The sequence below is a fragment of the Charadrius vociferus genome, unplaced genomic scaffold, assembly GCF_000708025.1.
Source record: "Charadrius vociferus isolate BGI_N301 unplaced genomic scaffold, ASM70802v2 scaffold1225, whole genome shotgun sequence".
NCBI lineage: Eukaryota > Metazoa > Chordata > Aves > Charadriiformes > Charadriidae > Charadrius > Charadrius vociferus.
Window position 1 is genome coordinate 51,641 of NW_009648336.1, and position 19,245 is coordinate 70,885.

Below are 19,245 nucleotides of genomic sequence, written 5' to 3' on the forward strand. Positions count from 1 at the left end.
AGAACATCATCAATAATCCCAGCCACCATAAAGTTTCCAAACATTCTTGCTTCTTTAAAATGTATTCTTTAGACATGTTTAGATACAACACAAAAATAATGAATCCTTAAATAATCTGACTGCATAAGTTCATTCCCTCCTAATTGCTCAGCCTCTACATTGATTGTTCTCTTTTAATTTAGGCAGTTTGGGTTTTCTAGTAGAGAAAACAATATAAATGAGAAAACATAAAACATAATAGGTATTTTCTTCCTCTGTTTGCAGGTGAGGGGTGTGTGTGTTTTGCTGTCTTTAAAAACATTGTCCCTGGAAGATGCATCTTACATGCACACACCAAATTAGTCCAGTACATGCAATTAAATTTCTCCCTCTAAACACATACACAAATCAACTTGAGATCACAGAGCTGCATCGCAAACAATTCTTAAAACAGGTGTATGGTGTTTAGGTGCAGTGAGGGAAGACCAGCACCTTGTGGGAATATTGATTAGAAGTGTGACTATGATACAGAGAAATTGCACTGACACAGTACTGAAGGGCCCAAACAGCAGTCTGAACTCAAAGTTTTAATTTAAAAAATAGAAAAAAAATACCAAGTGATGTGAAATTATTTTAAGTACATCCATTGCAAGCCAATAGCTGCAGCTTTGTAAAAGGGCACAGGAAACAGCAACAGCAAAAACCTCAAACCCTGGAATCAACCAAAGTGTTTTCAATAGCCAAGTTAAGTAAGCAACAAAACAGGAATCACTAAGTAGCTTTGTCCCGTTTAGATATAGTTTTGATAGCTTCAGGTGTGAAGTAAGAATTGGACATTTTAAAGCATGTATTTTTAATATGGCAACATCTGTCAAAACTCTCATATGCTCATCTACCTAATTAACAGGTGAATCAGCAGCCAAAGGACAATTACAGCATTTTTCCTGTGTTCTTCTCTCCACAAGCTCTAACAGCATGTATACCTACATGCTCTGGAACAGAAATAATTTACCGAAATCTACTCACCAGGATCTGGATCTTCAAGTTTCTCTTTAAGGCGAGGAAATGCAGGACGGAGGGATTCTGGGTATTTCAAAAACACTTTGTACATGATTAACACTGCCTTCTTCCTGATGTAAGGCTTTGTATGAGACATCTGTTAATGAAACAATTGCAATTAGGCTCTTAGGAAATCTGTGTTTCCACAGTTCTCCTCAAGGTCCTTATGTCCACATCACTGTCTCAAAATTTCTCCCAGGGAGACTCAACTATTTTTTGAAAACTCAGTGTCATTTATCACAAAAAATAACAGAAATAGTAAAGGTAATCCTCTTAAGCTAACTAAGGTCTGTAAAGGTTCCCCCAAAACCCCAAAAGAACAAAGCATCAGTTTTCACATGCAACAGTTTTAAATTTAACAGATGTTTACCAGATTTTAACAATTTAACATTCTGTAATTACAGGAAAAAAGTTATTTCCATCTTATGAACTCACCAGCGTCATGATGTCATTTGCCAAGTCCCTGGCAAGATCTGGAGTAACAAAACAGGACAAGCCAGTCAGTGCAACTCCAGTATCATACTGGTTAGGGCTACTCAGATCCTAAAAAAGGAAAAACAGGCTCAAAAATTTAAGATCACACAGGACGTTGAGAAACAATTTTCTCAGACCAATTTTATTCACTCAACAGATACTACGCAGAGCTTCTACTCCCTGGGAATATTTATAACACCTATTAACCACGATGTCCTCCAACACCTGCTAAAATACAGATGGCCTGAGGTTTAATAATGGGCATGAGGAGTCATAGTCAAACAATAGATGGGTGACCGGAACATCAAAGCAGTGAGAGATATTGTACCTTGGTGGTATTTTAGGAGATCCAAATCATTTTTAAAAATGCATGACATGATCACAAACATGTTTAAAATACTAAAAAATTGGTATTAAATACTAACGCTGCTAAGTCAAAGTCCAACTGTCACCAACTTCACTGGGAACAGACACTCTTGTCGAGTGTGTAACAGTGTCCTAGATTAATCTATTAGAGAAATTAAATTACTTTCCTTCCAAGCTGCTGGCAGCACCATAATTTTCAGTCCGTAAAGACATAACACAAGCTAGAGTGTCGAACACATTTTTTGGTCAAGTTTGACTTATTTGTAGTCACTATTCTACATAGTCTTTCAGTTTTTTTGAAGCTTCAAAGTCTAAATATTACTATTCATATCTGAGTATGTGTTCTGGTTCTAAAACCAGACCTCACTGAATACAGAGCGCTACAGGATCAATCCTTAACTGCAGTTATTAGGAAACAAGAATATGAAGTGAACTGCACAGAGCATTCCCATGTGAACTACCAGAATTAACTGTCCAGATTCACATGTACATGGAGGCTGCTTTAGGAGAGCTAAACACAGTCAGGCCTTCAGGGTTCCATGCCATTTGCATCCCACTTTAAAACCTTTTGCAGGTGGTAGGAAATTAGATTCTACTTTAAGAATAATGAAATCTACTTCTTAAGGAGCAACAACACTCTGCAATTCATTCTGGCTTTGAGAACTGATAACCCCTTAAAATACTAAGGTGCTAGATCAATGGAACATTAAAAGGCACAGATAAAGATGCTTTTAAATAAAAACTCAGGCACCAAAAGGAAGGAGTAGCCTAGTAAGTGACTGAAATTCAGCATAACAAAGTCTCCATAGTAAAGAAAATGGATGGACATGATTAAAAATATGCACTTGTCAGAGCAGAACAGTTTAAAAGATAAAGGGAAAAGCACTAGGTCTTTAGGAAAGATACTGGATATCATCCCACTGATCTTTTTTAAGCAAGTAAAAGATAGTTTAGCTACTTAGATGGTAGAAATGTAGGCACATTTTGTACTGGATCAGTCAAGTTTTAAAGCAGTGATACTTTAAAAAAAAAATAAGAGCTTTAAAAATATATCTGTAATCTGAAGAAGAGGAAAATAATGCTGCAACTCAATAACTGTGAAAAGTTTCAAGTGATAATGCTTTATGAAAATAAATACAGAACACTTCGGTACATTAATACAGAACACAACTTTACATGTGCTTCACCATTTTTTACACACAATTATACTAAAGAAGTCAAAAGCCTGATCTGTTATTAGCAGAAGAAAACAGGCCCTCACAAATAGAAATTTTGTGGAGCCAGGTGACTGCTCATTTTACTTCAGAAATGGGGACACTTTTCTTACCCATTACATTCTTCTAAGGGTTGCCTAAGAGACTAGTAATATTAACAAAGGTTATTGTTGTCACCATTCACTGTGACGAATTAACACAGAGGGCTGGTATGAGATAGCATGAGAGAAGCCTATGGAGAGCTCCTCAGTACTTAATTAATCCTTCAGCTTGTGGAATGAGAGTAGACTGTAAACCAAGTAAATAGAATTCTACTTAAACACCTTCATATTCCTAAAAGAGAAATACTTTGTACAGCTTCGAAAATACAAGTAGGGAGACAATGCAAGAAAAAATTAAGAATGGAAGTGAGAAGTTTACCTTTCGGATCTGATTAGTAGTCAACATAATTACATCAGTCCCTTCATGAAAGCACTGAGAGGCAGCTAGGTAACCGATTCTCTGCAAAAAGGCAAGGAGGAAAAAAAATTAAGTTTAGACAACGTTTAGATGAAAAACTGGTAGCTTCGTAAGCAATATTAAAAAGATGAACAACTAAGCAGGAGGCTTCATAACAGAAGAGGCATGACAGGGTTCTCTAGAAAAGGGGGTTTGTATCAGGGAAGAATAATCTCAGACAAGTAACAAGTGATAATATATCCATGTTAAGGATAATAAAACTAGCTTCACCTTCTCTGCTTTTTTAGAACATACAGGTTCAATGACCACGAACACGTAGAAATAAGGTAGGGCTGTCACTGGGAGAAGTGGAGACCATTACATTTATTTTGTCTATGTTAATGCCTGGCATTCAGATACTAAAGCTCAATTTGGAAACTATTCCTTACAAGGTAACATTCCACCCCCTGTGGTGAAAAACGTCTGCAACACAGAGCATGAATAAAACCTTTCAAGAAAAATTATAAAGCTATTCCAAAATAAAATATGCCGGCCGCTAGGAGTCTTAGGTGGTCTTCCCATATAAACCAGCCATCATAGCTTTTGTGTAAAAACATGGTATCTGGTAGAAAAAGCTTATACTCACAGGGTAAATGTTATCCATATACTAGAAACAAATACAACCTACTTCCTTTGTGTATTGCAGAAAGAAAACCAACAGATGATGTACCGTGGATTCATTACAGTAATGAAACAGCTTGGTTAGTACAGTTGTAGTTACACAGAGAACTCACTTTGAATGTAAACTTCGATGCACTCATGACTTCAATAATATTGAAAGCAGCCCAACTGATGTCGTAGCCCAGCATCTGTAACTGTGAGCAGAGAAGCCAAGGTAACAAACTTCTGAAATAAGAGACTCAAGAAAATAGGTCAAGATACCTTACAAAATCGAAGATGTAACAAGAGTCCAAAAATAATCTTATAATACATCTCAAGTTTGAGTAATGTTACATTCTACGCCACTCGCAGCAGGTGAAAGAAGTCTTGAAGTTTCACCAGAAGCAAGTTTTAAATAGTTTCAATTAATTCGGGGTACTACATATGCAGTTATATAAGCATCATTGTGAAGGAGGTTTTTTCCTGGATTTTTTTTTTTTTAAATAAAATCCAGAACAGAACCACAAAAATAATTCTTTAACAGTATTTCCCTCCTCTCCTTCTCGACAAAGGACTGGGCAAAGAGAAACAAACACCAGTTTCAAGTGCTCATGCAACTGCGTGATAAGAAGCAATCCAGATGAAAACAACTTTTCTTTTTAATGGATTAGTTTTAAATCAGATTAGCTTCCTGACCTATCTTAATAAATAAAATTGTACCAATACTAGTGCCAGCACAATGAGCAGAACGGGAATACGCAGCCTCTGACGTCAGACATGCGTGGGAGTATTTTCACCTGCAGCCTGCACTTACAAGAGTCTAAGAAAGTGAAGCCTAAGAAAAGTGGGCACTCAGACTGAAGACTAGCTCCTAGTCAGCAAGAAAGAAAACAATGAAGATGTGATTATACCGTATCCCAGTGAGGCACTTACATATGTAAGTTTGCAGACTGCATTTGCTTTCACAGCAATGTTATCCTGCTTTAGCTCCTGCTTGATCTCATCGATGCACTGGGAGATGTATTTTGCCTGAGGAAAACAAACAAGAAAAAATTATGCTTATTTACCAGTTTTGTAGATCCCCAGCACATTAGGGGGAAAAAAGCATCAGAACTCATCATTTGCAAGCACCAAATCTCACACAAACAATTTAGCTAAGCACTTAATTCTGATGAAACTACTCATTAACAAGAAACGTCACAACTCTATTACAAAACCAAAAGCACACAGAGATGTTTCTTCAGTGGTTTCCCTTCTCCCCTCTCTCCCTCACAATTACACTGTTCAGTCCAGAGCTCTAGTTTCAGAGATTTGGGAAAAAAGGTGTTCGATGGAGACTGTGTACCTAGGGGCCCGGACAAAACCAGAGTTCCACCATTCCTAGAACATACACCGGTCACCTCAGTGGGAAGTCAGAGATCACTCATTCATTACCTGTCTAGAAAAAACTGTGCCAAACTCTATTAACAGCCCACAAATTTAAGGTGACTGATGAAAATACTATGAGTTACTCTGCTTTTGGACACACTGTATAGGCACGGCACTGAAGATGTGCGCCCACCCCAGTCCGCGCGCCTGAAGGGACCCAGCACAAATCTCATACAGGGTACTGGGAACCCTTGCAAGGACACCCCCTCCCTGGTTCCCAACTCAGATTAACGATCTCACCATTTACACATTTTGGTAAGCAACAGTTATTTGTATGAATTTCTCAGTAATTCAGAGAGCCAAATGTCACAATGTTTACATTTCAATATCGGTCCTTCATTCCTTTCCAAACAGTCACGTCTGTGCTTGTGGGAGGGATGTGGCAAATGCATGATTTAAAAATATCTGTACAGATTTTACTTTAGAAGCAGGCTTAGCTCAGTCAGAGATTCTTTCAGTTCACAACTAGTTATAATTTAAGTACTGAAGGTACCTGCTACAGAAATCATGACAATTTAAATGCAGAGAAATAACCTCTCTTTAGAAAGCCACGCATGCACCAGGGCATTTCACATTCCATATAAATACATTAACTGACAGAGGAACCAGGTCAGAAACAGATTACCTATTTTCAAAGTAAAATTCTGCCTGAATACCATTACCTTCCACCAAAAAGATATTTTCAACATAGAAGTCTAGTGGCCTGCCTTTAATTAACATTTCTCACCTTGACACTAAATTTTGTGTATTATCCCAACCATTCCTTGTCTTTTACAATGTTCTAGAGTGCTTCAAGTCATAAAAGTTTGCTGTTAGAAGCAGGGAATGTTATTTCTAATAAGTCACAAGTGACAATAAAAAAAAAAATTGTACAAGGTGCAAAGAGACACTGCAATGATCCAGGTGAGGAAAGGCAGCAACTGAATTTTAATGCAGGGACTCCATAGTCCAAGCAGCAGCCACGTAACGACAATTCACACTGCTGTCATTTAGAGTCTAGCGACACCAGAATTAGAATCCACCATCAGGATGCAAGGTGAACACGCATAATTCAGATGAGCAGCAGCTTCACTGCTTTAACAGCTTCTATAGAAGCAGAATGATTATTTGGGTTTTCTCTCAAACCTTGCACCTACAGAGGGATAAAAGCCAGTTCCTCCCTGGCACGGGTAAGCTCAGCTGGAACCACATTTGTTAATTATGAAGCTTTTAGTAAAAGCCTTTGTTGATCTTCACATAGCTCCTGTCTGACCCACTCCTGCAGCCTACCGAGGTCCCTCAAACAGCCTCCGGCATAACGTAACTCAGAAGGTCTGACAAAAGAAAGCTGGCAAATCAATTTAATTGAAGAAATTTAAGATATTCCTAAAAGCCTGTATTTGAGGTAGAAATACTATTTTTGCAATGGGAATTTTCATGTCAAGTGAGTGCATGCTAAACACCAAACAACCCTTTCCTCTACAGAGATACCCATCTGTCCCCCTGGATATGGGCGAGTGGATCACATCTGCCAAAGCCGGAGATGGCATTGCCCCCAAACACTTAACATTGCCGAGTCCGGATGACTTCTCCCAGGAAGCAGAAGATTTGGGATTCTAAACCCATCACCTGAGAGTGATTCAGGTCCAGACAACTCCCACAGGAAGTTTAAACTCTCAAGTCTAAACTAAAAAACTTCTGATAGAAAATACACACTTGATCAGAGATGCTGAAAGAACGACTTGGAGAAGGACAACATGCAACTGATCTACAAATACATTGTACCTCGCCTTGAATATTTTATACACACATAACAGCACTCTGGAGCAGCGTCACAGAATCCTCCACATGTGTATCTCATTGCCATGTCTTGGTCAGCAAGGTCAGCACTGGTTCCCAGTGCAGAATACCAACATGCAGGTTCTCGGTCTTTATGTCCATAACCAGAAAGCATTACTGTCATTTCCTATAGCGTCTATCCCAAAACTATTTAAAAATTAGCTTAAGTTTCCTGGAAACCTCTTGGGAGTTGAACGCAAACTCCCAAACGTGTGACCAGGAGTAGAAATAAAAATATGAGCACAGAAAAGTTCAATAACGTACAGACCAGCACAGCTGATATGGGCTCCTGAGTCACGAGCCACACTTGATGGCCCCAGCAGCCTGCAGGCAAACTCCTGTCTCCCAACTAGCCTAACTTTGGAGAAGTATATTACAGAACTCAGAATCAGATCTGATTCAACTCAAATAAGGGATTTTGAAGAGCAGAAAGAAGTCCTTCCAAAACAGCCGTACTTCAAATCCTAAAAGACTACAAGGAAGGAAAGATGCTATATATAGAAAGCTTTAAAGGATTAGCAGGTATTAACTTTTTGTTAATCTCTCTGGAGTAGCACTGTCATGAATGAGCAATATGAAGAAAACTGATCTATTTAGTCACCCACTTAAATCTGAACCCCAACCACCACACCCCAGCCACACACACTACCACATTTAACATCCATGGAAATACGAAGGAAACAAGTACGCATATACGGATCTTTAGCGAAGCCCTTCCCCAGTCGCTGGCTAGTGGAATCGCTGACCTCTGCATGGGCCAGACCAGAGGCTGCACCGAAGCATTTTCACGCTGCCCGATACCCTCAGGCACCACGCTGCAGCCTGCAAGCTGTGCAAGGGAGCCAAACTAGGCAGTGAAAGGGACAACTGTCACTTGATCCAATGAAGAAAAAAAATGGTAGTCACTCAGCAAGGAAAAATAACACTTACATACTAAACCAGGACAAAATCTAGCTACTTTTTCCAGCATTGATTCACTGATAGTTTTTGCATAAATCCTTCTAATATAGCAATTTCCTAGTGTGGTATTTTAAAATATGTACTTCCCAGGATACAACTGGCTCAGTTTTTCTTTAAATGCTTTTAAGATCCCATTAAGAAAGGAATGCAAAAGGAAAATACCTCAGAGTTCATTTATGCCCAGAGTATTCATTATAATATCAATATATTTCTTAACTGCTAATTCCTTACTAATTCTGTGACAGTCTTATTTGAACTCTTCCCAGGACGCTCCTCAATCGCTCACACATTTTTGGCCAGTCAACTGAGGAGCACTTCTAAGTCACAATATTTATATAGACCTTTTGGACATTCCCAGCCAGACTGCTTTGAGCAAGCAAGGCAATTATAAGGCGGCCTTTCAGTCCCGGGATAGTCACGAACAAGCAGAGCCATTAATTCAAAGAACATCCTCAGAACGATGGCAATGCAGGCAAAGCTGCGAGGCTGGAGCCAGAAGCTGAAGGGCATATGATAACACAAGGAAAAGAGCAGAGGAGCGCTTTTATTCGTGCTAGGCTGCCAAGCGGGGAAGGAGCCTTTCCCAACCCTGTAATGAAACGCTACAGCAACCACTTGGGTGATTGTTTTCTCTCGCATGTCCCTCACAGGGAGGAAGATTACAGAAACACACTCAGAGCAGCACAGCTAAAACCTGAGTAAAGCATGCAGATGTTAATAGTGATCACTCAACAGAACTGCAAATACAGCACAAAGGCATAACTGCCATTTCTTCATGTATTCCACCAAACAGATGCAGTGAGCATTTTATATCCATTAGCAAAATACACAGGCTGATTTTGAAAATAAACCAAAATTCCTCAAGAATTCCAAGACCTCACCCAGAAAATATGTACATTTAAGTTAGTGCAAGTGGCTAAAATAAGAATGAAGGTATCACGAATCAAAGACAAAAAGTGGGTCATGGTAAGGAGCCAAAATGTCAGTTTACAGGATTTTTCACTTCCCAAGACATATTTTTTAATTTACTTTGAAAACCACTAAACCTTTATTCCAAACTTGGGGTTTGCTGACAGTTTCAGCGAGGTTCACAAAAGACTAATTTTATTTCAAGCAATACGTGAACAAAGTTGAAAAAAATCATTAATCTAACTTATCAACAATTATATGCTTAGGAAATGCGACTTTCTACGCTGTACTTTCATCGGCTGGTGACAAGACGCTAACAATTAGAATACGTATCACTGCAGAACATTTACATTAAATTTAATCACGAAAGCTATTCATTTCCAATAGTCTCGAAGAAGCTGTACTCTTATCTCAACCATATACCATCTTCTGAAACCAAGAGAAGGAAAACTCATATTCTTACCGCTGAGGGTTACAATCCAGCAAACCAAACACAGCGGAATCCTCCAAAGTCCTTGTCAGGATCCAGCCTCAAGCCACCGGATCTCCCGCAGCTGATTTGAGATTCAAACCTGTCACTTACTGCAACAGCAAAGTGCTTTCCACCCAGATGAAATGGCAAAGTGTCAGTGAACATTAGTCCCTGTTTCTCTGGCACTTTCAGGGTTAAATAGTGTGTTTTAAGAAAAAGATGATTAACAGTGAACGCCACAAGGAGCAAGATATGACCTGATATGAATGTGTAACCCCAAACTTTTTCTGTTTTAGAATGGTGGAATAGGTAGAACATAAAAATAAATCACTAAAATAAGCACAAAATTGACATTTCTTTTGTTTCAAGCACTGCAGGATTTTTTTTTTTTGTAGCACTTTAAGACATATGCTTGCCATTATCTCCATGAAATCACGTTGAGCACAAGCACATGATGATCTCACATGAGAGGAAGATGCCCACTGCTCCAACTTCCAGAAAAACAGCAACAACTGTCTCTCCCTTTTTTTTTTCCCTCTTTGGATGATATTAAGAAATATTACCTGTGAGACGCAATCCCTGTGACATGACCACCATGCTTCACACAAAAGGCAGTGACAGCACAGACACCTCCTGGAGGTGAAGCAACTTTTGAATTTGTTTGTGCTTCAAGCAGAAGATCCTGTTACAAGCACAGCACAGATCAGCTGCCACCTCCTGACTTAGGAAGACGACTGGAAAGAAATGTGTATCACTCGCCAGGCTTCGATTAAAACCCTCAGAAGCAGTACTTCACGTTAAAAAAACACCACTGAACTAGTCAAATAGAATTCATACACCTATAATTGACTCCAGTACCTGAAAAACAAGCATCGTATCATGACAGCACAGAATAAATCAACTGAAGTAACAGCCAAGAGCGTGAAAAGGCGAAATGCACTGTTTTCCACACATATTAGATGTTAACTTCTGTCATGCATAACTAAAAATATTATTTAAATACTGTAGAAAAAGCAATTTGTGATGAGGCTCCGTTGTTAAGACTACTCCATGGATGGATAGAAAGAATTCCAAGGCACACACTATCTTCCAATTAACTTCACTAAAACCATAAACCAAGCAAGGTAGATAAGCACGGAACAGAATACACGCAATAACTGGGAAATCGCACAGCCTTCATTTAAGCAGTTTTACAGCAGCCAAAATAAAATGGTGCAGAGGGTAGTCAGGTGCAATAACGAGCTCAGAAAACATGTTACAACTTGAAAGGCATTTTGAAAAGCCAAGCTTATCTTTCACTCAGCTGTTGATAAGCAGCATTGCTATATGTGTTTTAATATGTCTCAGTTTGCCTTTGCTACCTGGCTTTCCAGGGATTTATTCACTCATCTTGTAGGTACGTTAAGATCCCAGACCAATGTACTGTTCTCATCAGTGATAAACACTGGAGGCACGAAGGTGAACCTTTGCCATTTCATTGCAGCAGTCTTCTATATTATTTCTTGGAAACATGATGCATTATCCCCTACCCCTTGCCCATCACAACCAAGGCAAGATAGCAAGACTCCTTGGCCTAATGACACTGATTGAGGAACGTGAAAAGTCAATTCAAACTTTTTTCTTTTCTTAATGTTTACTGGAATTATACATACCAACTGTAATTTGGCACCATGCATCTATCTATCCTAAACTGATTCGTAAATCAATAAAAACCTTTGAAGCTTATTTTAAAAATTCAGAGAGATGCTAAGCAACTAAGCGTAACACCTACCAGTTTCAGAGCAGACACTAAACAACCCCAAACAAACCAGTGCCACAGGGGACTGGAAAAAAAACACGTAAAAAAAAGCTCTTCCAAACAGGTACGTAACACAGAAGGACTGGATTTTGGAAGAGAAACAGATGCAGGGTTGCACCTGCTTGTCCAAAGCAACTCTAAGGGAGAACCAGGCCATGGCTGCTCCCGACACGCTGAGCACCACACCATCCCGCCCAGCACCACGCCATCCTGCCCAGCACCAGGGTGTTCTGGCACCCTCCCACGGACAGCACCTTTTTGGCAATTTACCCAAAGGCAATTGAACTATTTCACACAAAAGAGCACCTACACAGGAAGCTGGAGCTACACAAGCCATCCTGGACCACCTCCCCAGGAGATGCCAACAACTGAGTGGTCATTGGATAGCAAAACCCAACCCGGCCCAACAGAAACAAGAGAGCAAGGCTTCAGAGATGGCGCTCAGTCTATCTCCAGTCTGATCAGTCCCTTGATATAAACACATCTCCAGTCTGATCACAGTATTGTAAATTTAATTGCACAGCAATTAAACAGTTCTCAGGGGCCTGTGCTGCCTAAACCATACCTGAGCAGACAACTTTTAAGACCAAAGAGATGCGTCAGATAACAGGGCTTATCCCTGCAAACACAAGATGTACTCAAACTTTTATTTTTACATTACTATGCAAAACGCTACGCAAGGACTCTCACTGTACATTTTTTAATTTGCTAGTTGCAGACATATTTCTGTGCATAATTCCAGGCTTTGATAAAGGCAGGCACTGTTACAAGCATGCGTTCAGTTGTACGTATAGGAAACAGTCACTTCCTTCTAAGGAACTAAAGTAGCTATTGTTTCCAAGGCTCAGCTGACTGGAATTAGTTCCGAGGGAAACATCACAAAAAGAGATGCTTAATGATGTATTAATACTATATAAACATGTAGCACTGACTTATGCAAAGCTAGGAGCATTTCTCAGTTACGGACAGGTAAGCAGGACAATGAAGAAAAAGATGGTTCGTGGCCATCGCTGACTTCTTAGACTCAGTACAAATATTTGTGTAATTAAAGCAAATTTGTTCACCTACTCCCTGCTGTACAACCATACCACTCGCTCTGAACAAACTTACACTCCTCAAGGCTGAGGCTTAGTCACACCACGACAGCTAGCAGTGATATATTTTATGCAGCCTGAGTTTGCCATGAAGATCGAACCCACCAAGAAAGTTTCAACATACCCACGTTGATGCCTACTTCCCTTTATACATCTTCTAACATTTGAATCTCTCAGCGAAAACTAACAGGTTTGAACATCTAGGTCATAAAATAAACAATAAAAAGGAAATGGCCAATACAAAAACCAGCACTCAACTACTTGGTCTACAAACTCCGTTTGGTCAGCCTGCTGGCCAGTGACTGAGGAGGTAAGGCGCTATGAACCAAACAGTTTTTCACTCAGTTATACTTCAGTATCCAACAGGACTCCTAAGTATTATCAGTTATTTTGAACTTATGCTTCTTATTTAAAAAAAGCACTCAACTGCCTTTATGAGTTACTAATGCTACCCCTAACCACATTATTTTCTGCACTGTACTCAAGTATCTTTATACTTCCTGCCACCTGGATTTAAGCAGACCCCCCTTTAGATTATTAAGCACTTCTATTTTTCAGCATGAACGATCAGGGTTGGTTTTTTTTTTTAATAACCTAAGGAACACAAATGCTTCTTTGTAACTGGTCCCATGACTCGGTCTTTCTGATGCATGTCGTTTAATGCTTCCCTTGCCGCTCTTCACATCATACCAGAAACTGGACACGCTACCAAAGAGCGCTTCTAAGTGCAAACAACCTAAAGGTACTCTTTGTACACCAAATATATTCACTAACCCACATGGTAGAGGAGGAGGTTTTTCAGTCACTTTCGTGGACACTGACGGCATTAGAGGAAATCACAAAAGGCCCCATTTTCTGCACTCAGCACTGGGACAAAGAGAGCTGCATCAAAAAGCACAAAATAAACAGCTCTCTGAAGATGACCACAGTACAGAAATGTAGTTATCTTTACTCTGCTTTGATTTTTCTGACTGTTCTTCCACTGGCCTCTCAAAGGGGCTGTGTATGGGCCACTCCATTTCTCAGGATGAGGAACTAGGAAGCTTTTCCTCTCCCTCTCCCCTGGACCTGTCTGGGCACAATTTTTTATTCACAGGTGTGAGAAAGCAACCCGTTTGGGGCATTTCAAACCCTCAGAAGAGATGGCTACAAAAGGATCTGGACCAGGAACAAAGCTATTAGCCCCACTTATGCCACAGTCAATTAAGTAATATTTAACAAAGGAGAAAGCAAGAAGCTAATGAAAGGCAGCACTAATGCAAAGCCTCAGCTGCTCTGTGCTTGTAATCACACAAGAAAAAGCCCACGTCTTGGCTCGCGTTCCACAGCTCCAGGCCCTTTATTTTCCGTGACACAGCAGGTACGGCAGGGACACTGTTACACTGCGCATGGCCACCTTGGAGGCCACTACTAGTCCGCTTTTCACCAATTGCTGTGAGGTCCTTACCCAACCCTCTTTTGTGTATTGTGTCTATTTCCGACTTTGTCTTTTCCAGTGATTCACACGCTGAAAGAATTAACAATAGCAACTCTAGATCCACTTGAAAGTGGGTGGAATAATGAGCTCCCTTCAAAGATATTAACACACATATGACAAGCAGTAACTGATCGAGCATCGGTGACTGAAAGAGCTGTCTGTCATCAATGAACTGCACGCTGCCTATCAGTTGGGCTGGTTTTTCAGTCTTGGACACCAACAAGCTTTTTAGCATTCCTCAGAATTTCCCTGTTATGTTCCACCCCATACCCTTTACCATTAGACACCAACACTGCAAGAGTGGCTAGAGGCCGAGCTGTCAGAAGACTGCAGCATTAGATGGTCTTCAGCCTTGCTTTGGGCTGCACCCAAAAGACTTGTGTGATGTTAGAAGATTCCTCAAAACTCCTTAGGCCATCATTTCATCTGAAAATGTGTCAGAGAGGCAGCTGGAAGCGTGCAGATGACCGCAGCAGCCCTTTACTTAGAGGAAAAAGTTTTTCAACAATACAAGTCCACTATCCTTAGGTAACAGTCACTAAAAAGTGAGAACACGCTGCCAGTTTGGTGAGCCTGGTTTTTCCAAGGAGTGAAATACGTATTTCACAGCATGGACACTTAGGCCTCTCGTTTAGCATTGCATTATCAACTGAAATTTATTTTTTTTCCAACCAGAAACACTGATTACTCCTTTTGCTCCTCCAACTTCCTTCTGTACGAAACAACTTCTTAAATGCAAACCAGCAATGAGATACTTATCACTGAATACGGCACACAAGAAAATGTGATTTTTTTTTTTTTAATATGCTTTTTCCTGCAAGTATCGATTGCCAAAAATGTGAAGTGCTAATCCTGGCAAACAAGCAGCAGATTCTCCCAAAGAAGAGGGAGGCAATTTTCTCAAGTTATGAGAGAAGTGCGCAGACATTTCGTGCGGGACTTTTTTTAACCCCTTCTCCACCAAAGGCACTTAAAACACAGAGGGCAATAGTCTGAGCAGGACAAAGCACCACTCATTTAACATCTCTGTTTCTGTTATTTTATCATCTCTGTTTTATAAAGGAACCTCTCACTATAGCATCTGACAGTAGCATCCTTGTTGGGACCAACAAACTTTTTAACTGCAAATGTGAAACACGTTGTGCAAGAGCCATATAGCATCCAAGGATTATCCCTTCCTTTATTTCACATTCAGGAGAACACTCCTAAACAGAAATAATTTCTCAGTTTAGAATATCTAGGAAAAAATCCATTCTACTTCTTATAGCCTATGATGCAAGCCTCTCCCCTCCTTGATCCTGCTGTGTAGCACATCCATAAAAAGTAGGCATAAAGTGGGAGAAGTTATTCCATAGGGTACAAAACCACCTAAAAGCAGATGAAAGACTCGCTGCTTCCGCTATCAAGACTCGTATTCCAAACGGAAGAGAGAACGAGACATTAGAAGTGAAGGTCAGGGGAGAATGGAATAGGATCAAGTCTTGCCTGCAGGTTTGGCCTTCCCTCAAACTTTGAACTGGCACTGGGGAACACCACAGGGATTAAAGCATCTGTGCAGAGTCTTGAAAAGTAAACACAACAAGTCAAATGAGGGAAAGTTCTAACGCTGTTGTGCTACCTCATTCCTTCCACACCAGCGTTTACTTCGCAGACTGATGATGCGGCTCCAATTTTCCCCGGAAGACTGGAAAATGGACAGAGTATGTCTGCACAGAAAAGTGACTGTGCTAACTGACTCCTGTCCCTTACCTCTCATCCCTACAGAAGGCCGGCATTTCACTTCCAGTGTTTTAAACTCAAAATAAATGGGTCAGCTTTGGATACAGACCAGAAACTAAAATGAAAATGACCTCTGACAGGTAATTAAGCACTCTGCAGCAAGGATGCGAGCTAAAGTGCCAGGCAGCCTCCAGTACCCTCTTGGTTGCCCTGCTGAGCTGAGGAAGACACGTAAAATTTATTGGTAAAGAGCTCACAGCGTTCCATTTACTTCACAACAAGCCTTGGGGTACTTAAGAGTCCTGGCAATACAGGATGAACATATAACCATTGAGGAAGAATGCAGTAGGTCTGTTGAAAAGCTGCATTGAGGAATCCACGTCTGAACTGAGGTGACAGCCATTTGGCACATCCTGCACCACAAACACATCCTCGATGTGTCAGTGAAATACCACATACACTCGCTTGTGATAGTACCTGCAGAGGAACTGGAAAGCAGTAAATCTTACTATCTCCTGTCTACCAGGAGAGACTGCCCAAAATGACAAGGAGAAAAAGGGATGGCAGAATTTCCATAAAATCGAATTCCACAAGATAGGAACCAACACACACAACAGAAATTATCCTTCTGCAAAAAGCATAACTAAATCAGAAGTCAAAGCAATAGTCATACTTTCAGTTCTTTCCATATTATTTTTATTTAACAACCACAGTACCTCCATTCCAGAGACATCTTCCACAGAGTAATTCTTGTTGAGCTGAGATCAACAGCTACTATCCTTGCCATCAAAACAGGTTGCTGTTTGTTTTAAGCAAATTTGCTCTTCTGTATAGGACAGAGTATGTGTCTTAAGCTTAGACATCTTGAGACACACAAACGTTGGTTGAACAACTATATTCAGTATTGGAGCAATATTTAATACAGTGAACAACGGAAACACTGTAGGAAGAGGAGGAAGAATTTTTGCAGATACTTCCTCTAAAATACTATTCTGATTTTGTAACATCCCCTGAAAATTAGCAAACATCCATGACCATTGCCTGGGAAGCACTGAATCAACACCCAGCACCTTAATAGCAGAAGGTTCACAGCCCTCTTCAGCTAGCCGATCTAGAAAAAGGAACAGTCCTGTGCTGTTTGCAGCCAGGCAAAATTAAGCAAAATCTTTGTAGGATTCCAAAGCAGTCTGCGCTACAGAAGACACATTTAATCAGTGCAATGTGTCCTGATCAGCTGAATGCATCCTGAAGTTCAGGTTTTAATTATTCCTGTGTATATGAGGGTATAAACAGGAACTATCCTTCAGTTATCTACTTTAGAACCTCTCAACTTGTATTTCAAACTACAAGTCTAAACAAACTTGTTTAACTAACAAGTTTAACTACCACCATTTAAAATAGTATCATACCACAGTGCAACCACTGTAATTGACATCAGCCTCTTACAGAAAGAGATAACACATTCGCTTTGACCTCACTAAACCCTAGAGAGTGTGTATACCTGTATAACAACTTCCTTCAAATATACACAGCCCTACAAAATTGTCTGAGGAGTATTTTTACCTAACTCTAAAGGAGATCAAAGCCAAGGCATTGTAACTATTTCTTGTCCCAGAATAAACTCAGTTTGGCTTACAATGCATAGTAACTTGTTAATCCTGACCAGGTAACAGCACTTGTGCTCTTTACCCTCTGAATACATATATGAAGTCCTGGAAAAGGAGCTATTCATCACAAAATTATTTTAGAAATGAGAACAGTACATTCAATCCTCCCCAAAGATGACTGGTGCCACAAAGGCCTGGACCAGCCTGGACCTTCGTCAGGGGCATCCTCAGAGGTTTGACAGCTGCAGAAACATTTTCTGTCCTATGCACAAAAGAATAAAGCATATTTACTGAAAGCAGCATAACATGAAAACTGGGCCTAAGCATGCTACGGGGAAGCGCTCCATAGAATTACTGTTCACCTGTTCCAGCTTTGAATATAACACATTAAGCGTCCACATGAACATGCTGTTTCCACTTTTCTATATAGTTTCCCATGGTACTGCACACTTCGTAGTACCACTATCTTCCTCTGTCACCAAATTCATAGCCAGAAATTTAATGTGTATTAAAATAAAAATATAAGTTTCCCAGGTATCATCACTAACACCTTGTTCTATGCGCAACAGGCTTAAAAGCCATTTGACCATTCAAGTGGGTTTGGAAGTTGTATTTTGTGTTTCAGCCCAACAGTGCAAGTAATAAAGACCACAGTTTTCCAAATTAAATATTTAATTTAATTACACGATTACAACTTTTCCAGATACTTGTCATAGCTGATACCATTTGGATAGTGTCCTCTTATGAAGAGACACTGTAGTCTACAAATATTGTCTGCCACTAACTCCACAGCAACTCACTGATATTCCAGCAAAGCATAACTGCTAAACCATTCATAAGAAAGCTTCTAAGGCCATGAATACTTACTGGAAGATGAACATAAATGATATCCTTAGTGTCCGTTACTTCCCAATTAACATGTGACACTTCAATGTGAAAAGTCTCACATAACATGTTCTTGATGACTAATTATTTCACCTACACTAGTTTCCTGATCACGTGCCTCTAATACAAGTGAAAATAACAGCCCAACACATCCAATTGCTTTCTGCCTACAAAAGCTTTGAAACAAGGAAAATACATTGTGGTCAGAAGGTATACAACCTGAATAATCTGAAAGCTGAATTATGACTGAACTCAGCTTTCTTACGTATCAGCTTCACGATGAGGAATGTGTAGTTGACCGCAGTAGCTGACTGTAGCGCAATAGGCAGGAATTCCTGTTATATGTACCGGGGTTCTCCGCACCACAATAACACGCTAAATGGGAAAGCCACTACTAAGTGCAACCCTCCCTTATCCTCCTTTCCACCTCATTGCTCCCTTAACGCTTTCTTGTTCTCCCAGCGTCTCTCCCTTTTGGCCTACACCAACAGAAGCATCTTCCTCGTTCCGATTCCTGCTTCCACCTTCCCCAACACAACATCCCCTTTCCAGGCCGGCCAAGACACCCGGCTGCTTCGGGGCCTGGCACAGCCTCTCCTGCGGGGAGCGGGGTGAAGGCAGCTCTCACCGACACCCCCCTCTCCTCCCCGAAGAGCCGGACGTGACTGGGAAGCGGGTGACAGCCAGCACGGAGGGCTGAGGGGAGCCAGCGCGGCCCGGCGCGAAGGGAAACCAGTCCCGCCGGGACCCAGCAGCCCCTCGGCGGCGAGGGCCGGGTCCGCTCACCTCGTCCTCCTTGTGGTTGCGGATTCCGCGCACCAGGTCCTGCAGGTTCTTATCAAACATGCGGTCGATGCTGCCCTTCACCATCTTCAGCGCCATGGCGGC

General features: G+C 40.6%; 1 protein-coding gene across 2 annotated transcripts in view; it reads right to left on the bottom strand.

Annotated features, from left to right (window-relative positions):
• The window catches only part of AP3D1 (adaptor-related protein complex 3, delta 1 subunit), a 43,484-nt gene extending 24,245 nt beyond the window's left edge, over nt 1–19,239 (bottom strand). For both annotated transcript variants that reach the window (XM_009885050.1, XM_009885049.1), the window contains exons 1-6: nt 19,144–19,239; nt 5,124–5,219; nt 4,325–4,405; nt 3,513–3,593; nt 1,474–1,581; nt 1,006–1,135 (exon numbers count right to left, since the gene is read on the bottom strand). In XM_009885050.1, coding sequence (XP_009883352.1) covers nt 1,006–1,135; nt 1,474–1,581; nt 3,513–3,593; nt 4,325–4,405; nt 5,124–5,219; nt 19,144–19,239 — 592 coding nt within the window. The remainder of the gene's footprint in view (nt 1–1,005; nt 1,136–1,473; nt 1,582–3,512; nt 3,594–4,324; nt 4,406–5,123; nt 5,220–19,143) is intronic.
• Nucleotides 19,240–19,245: the final 6 nt, after the last annotated feature.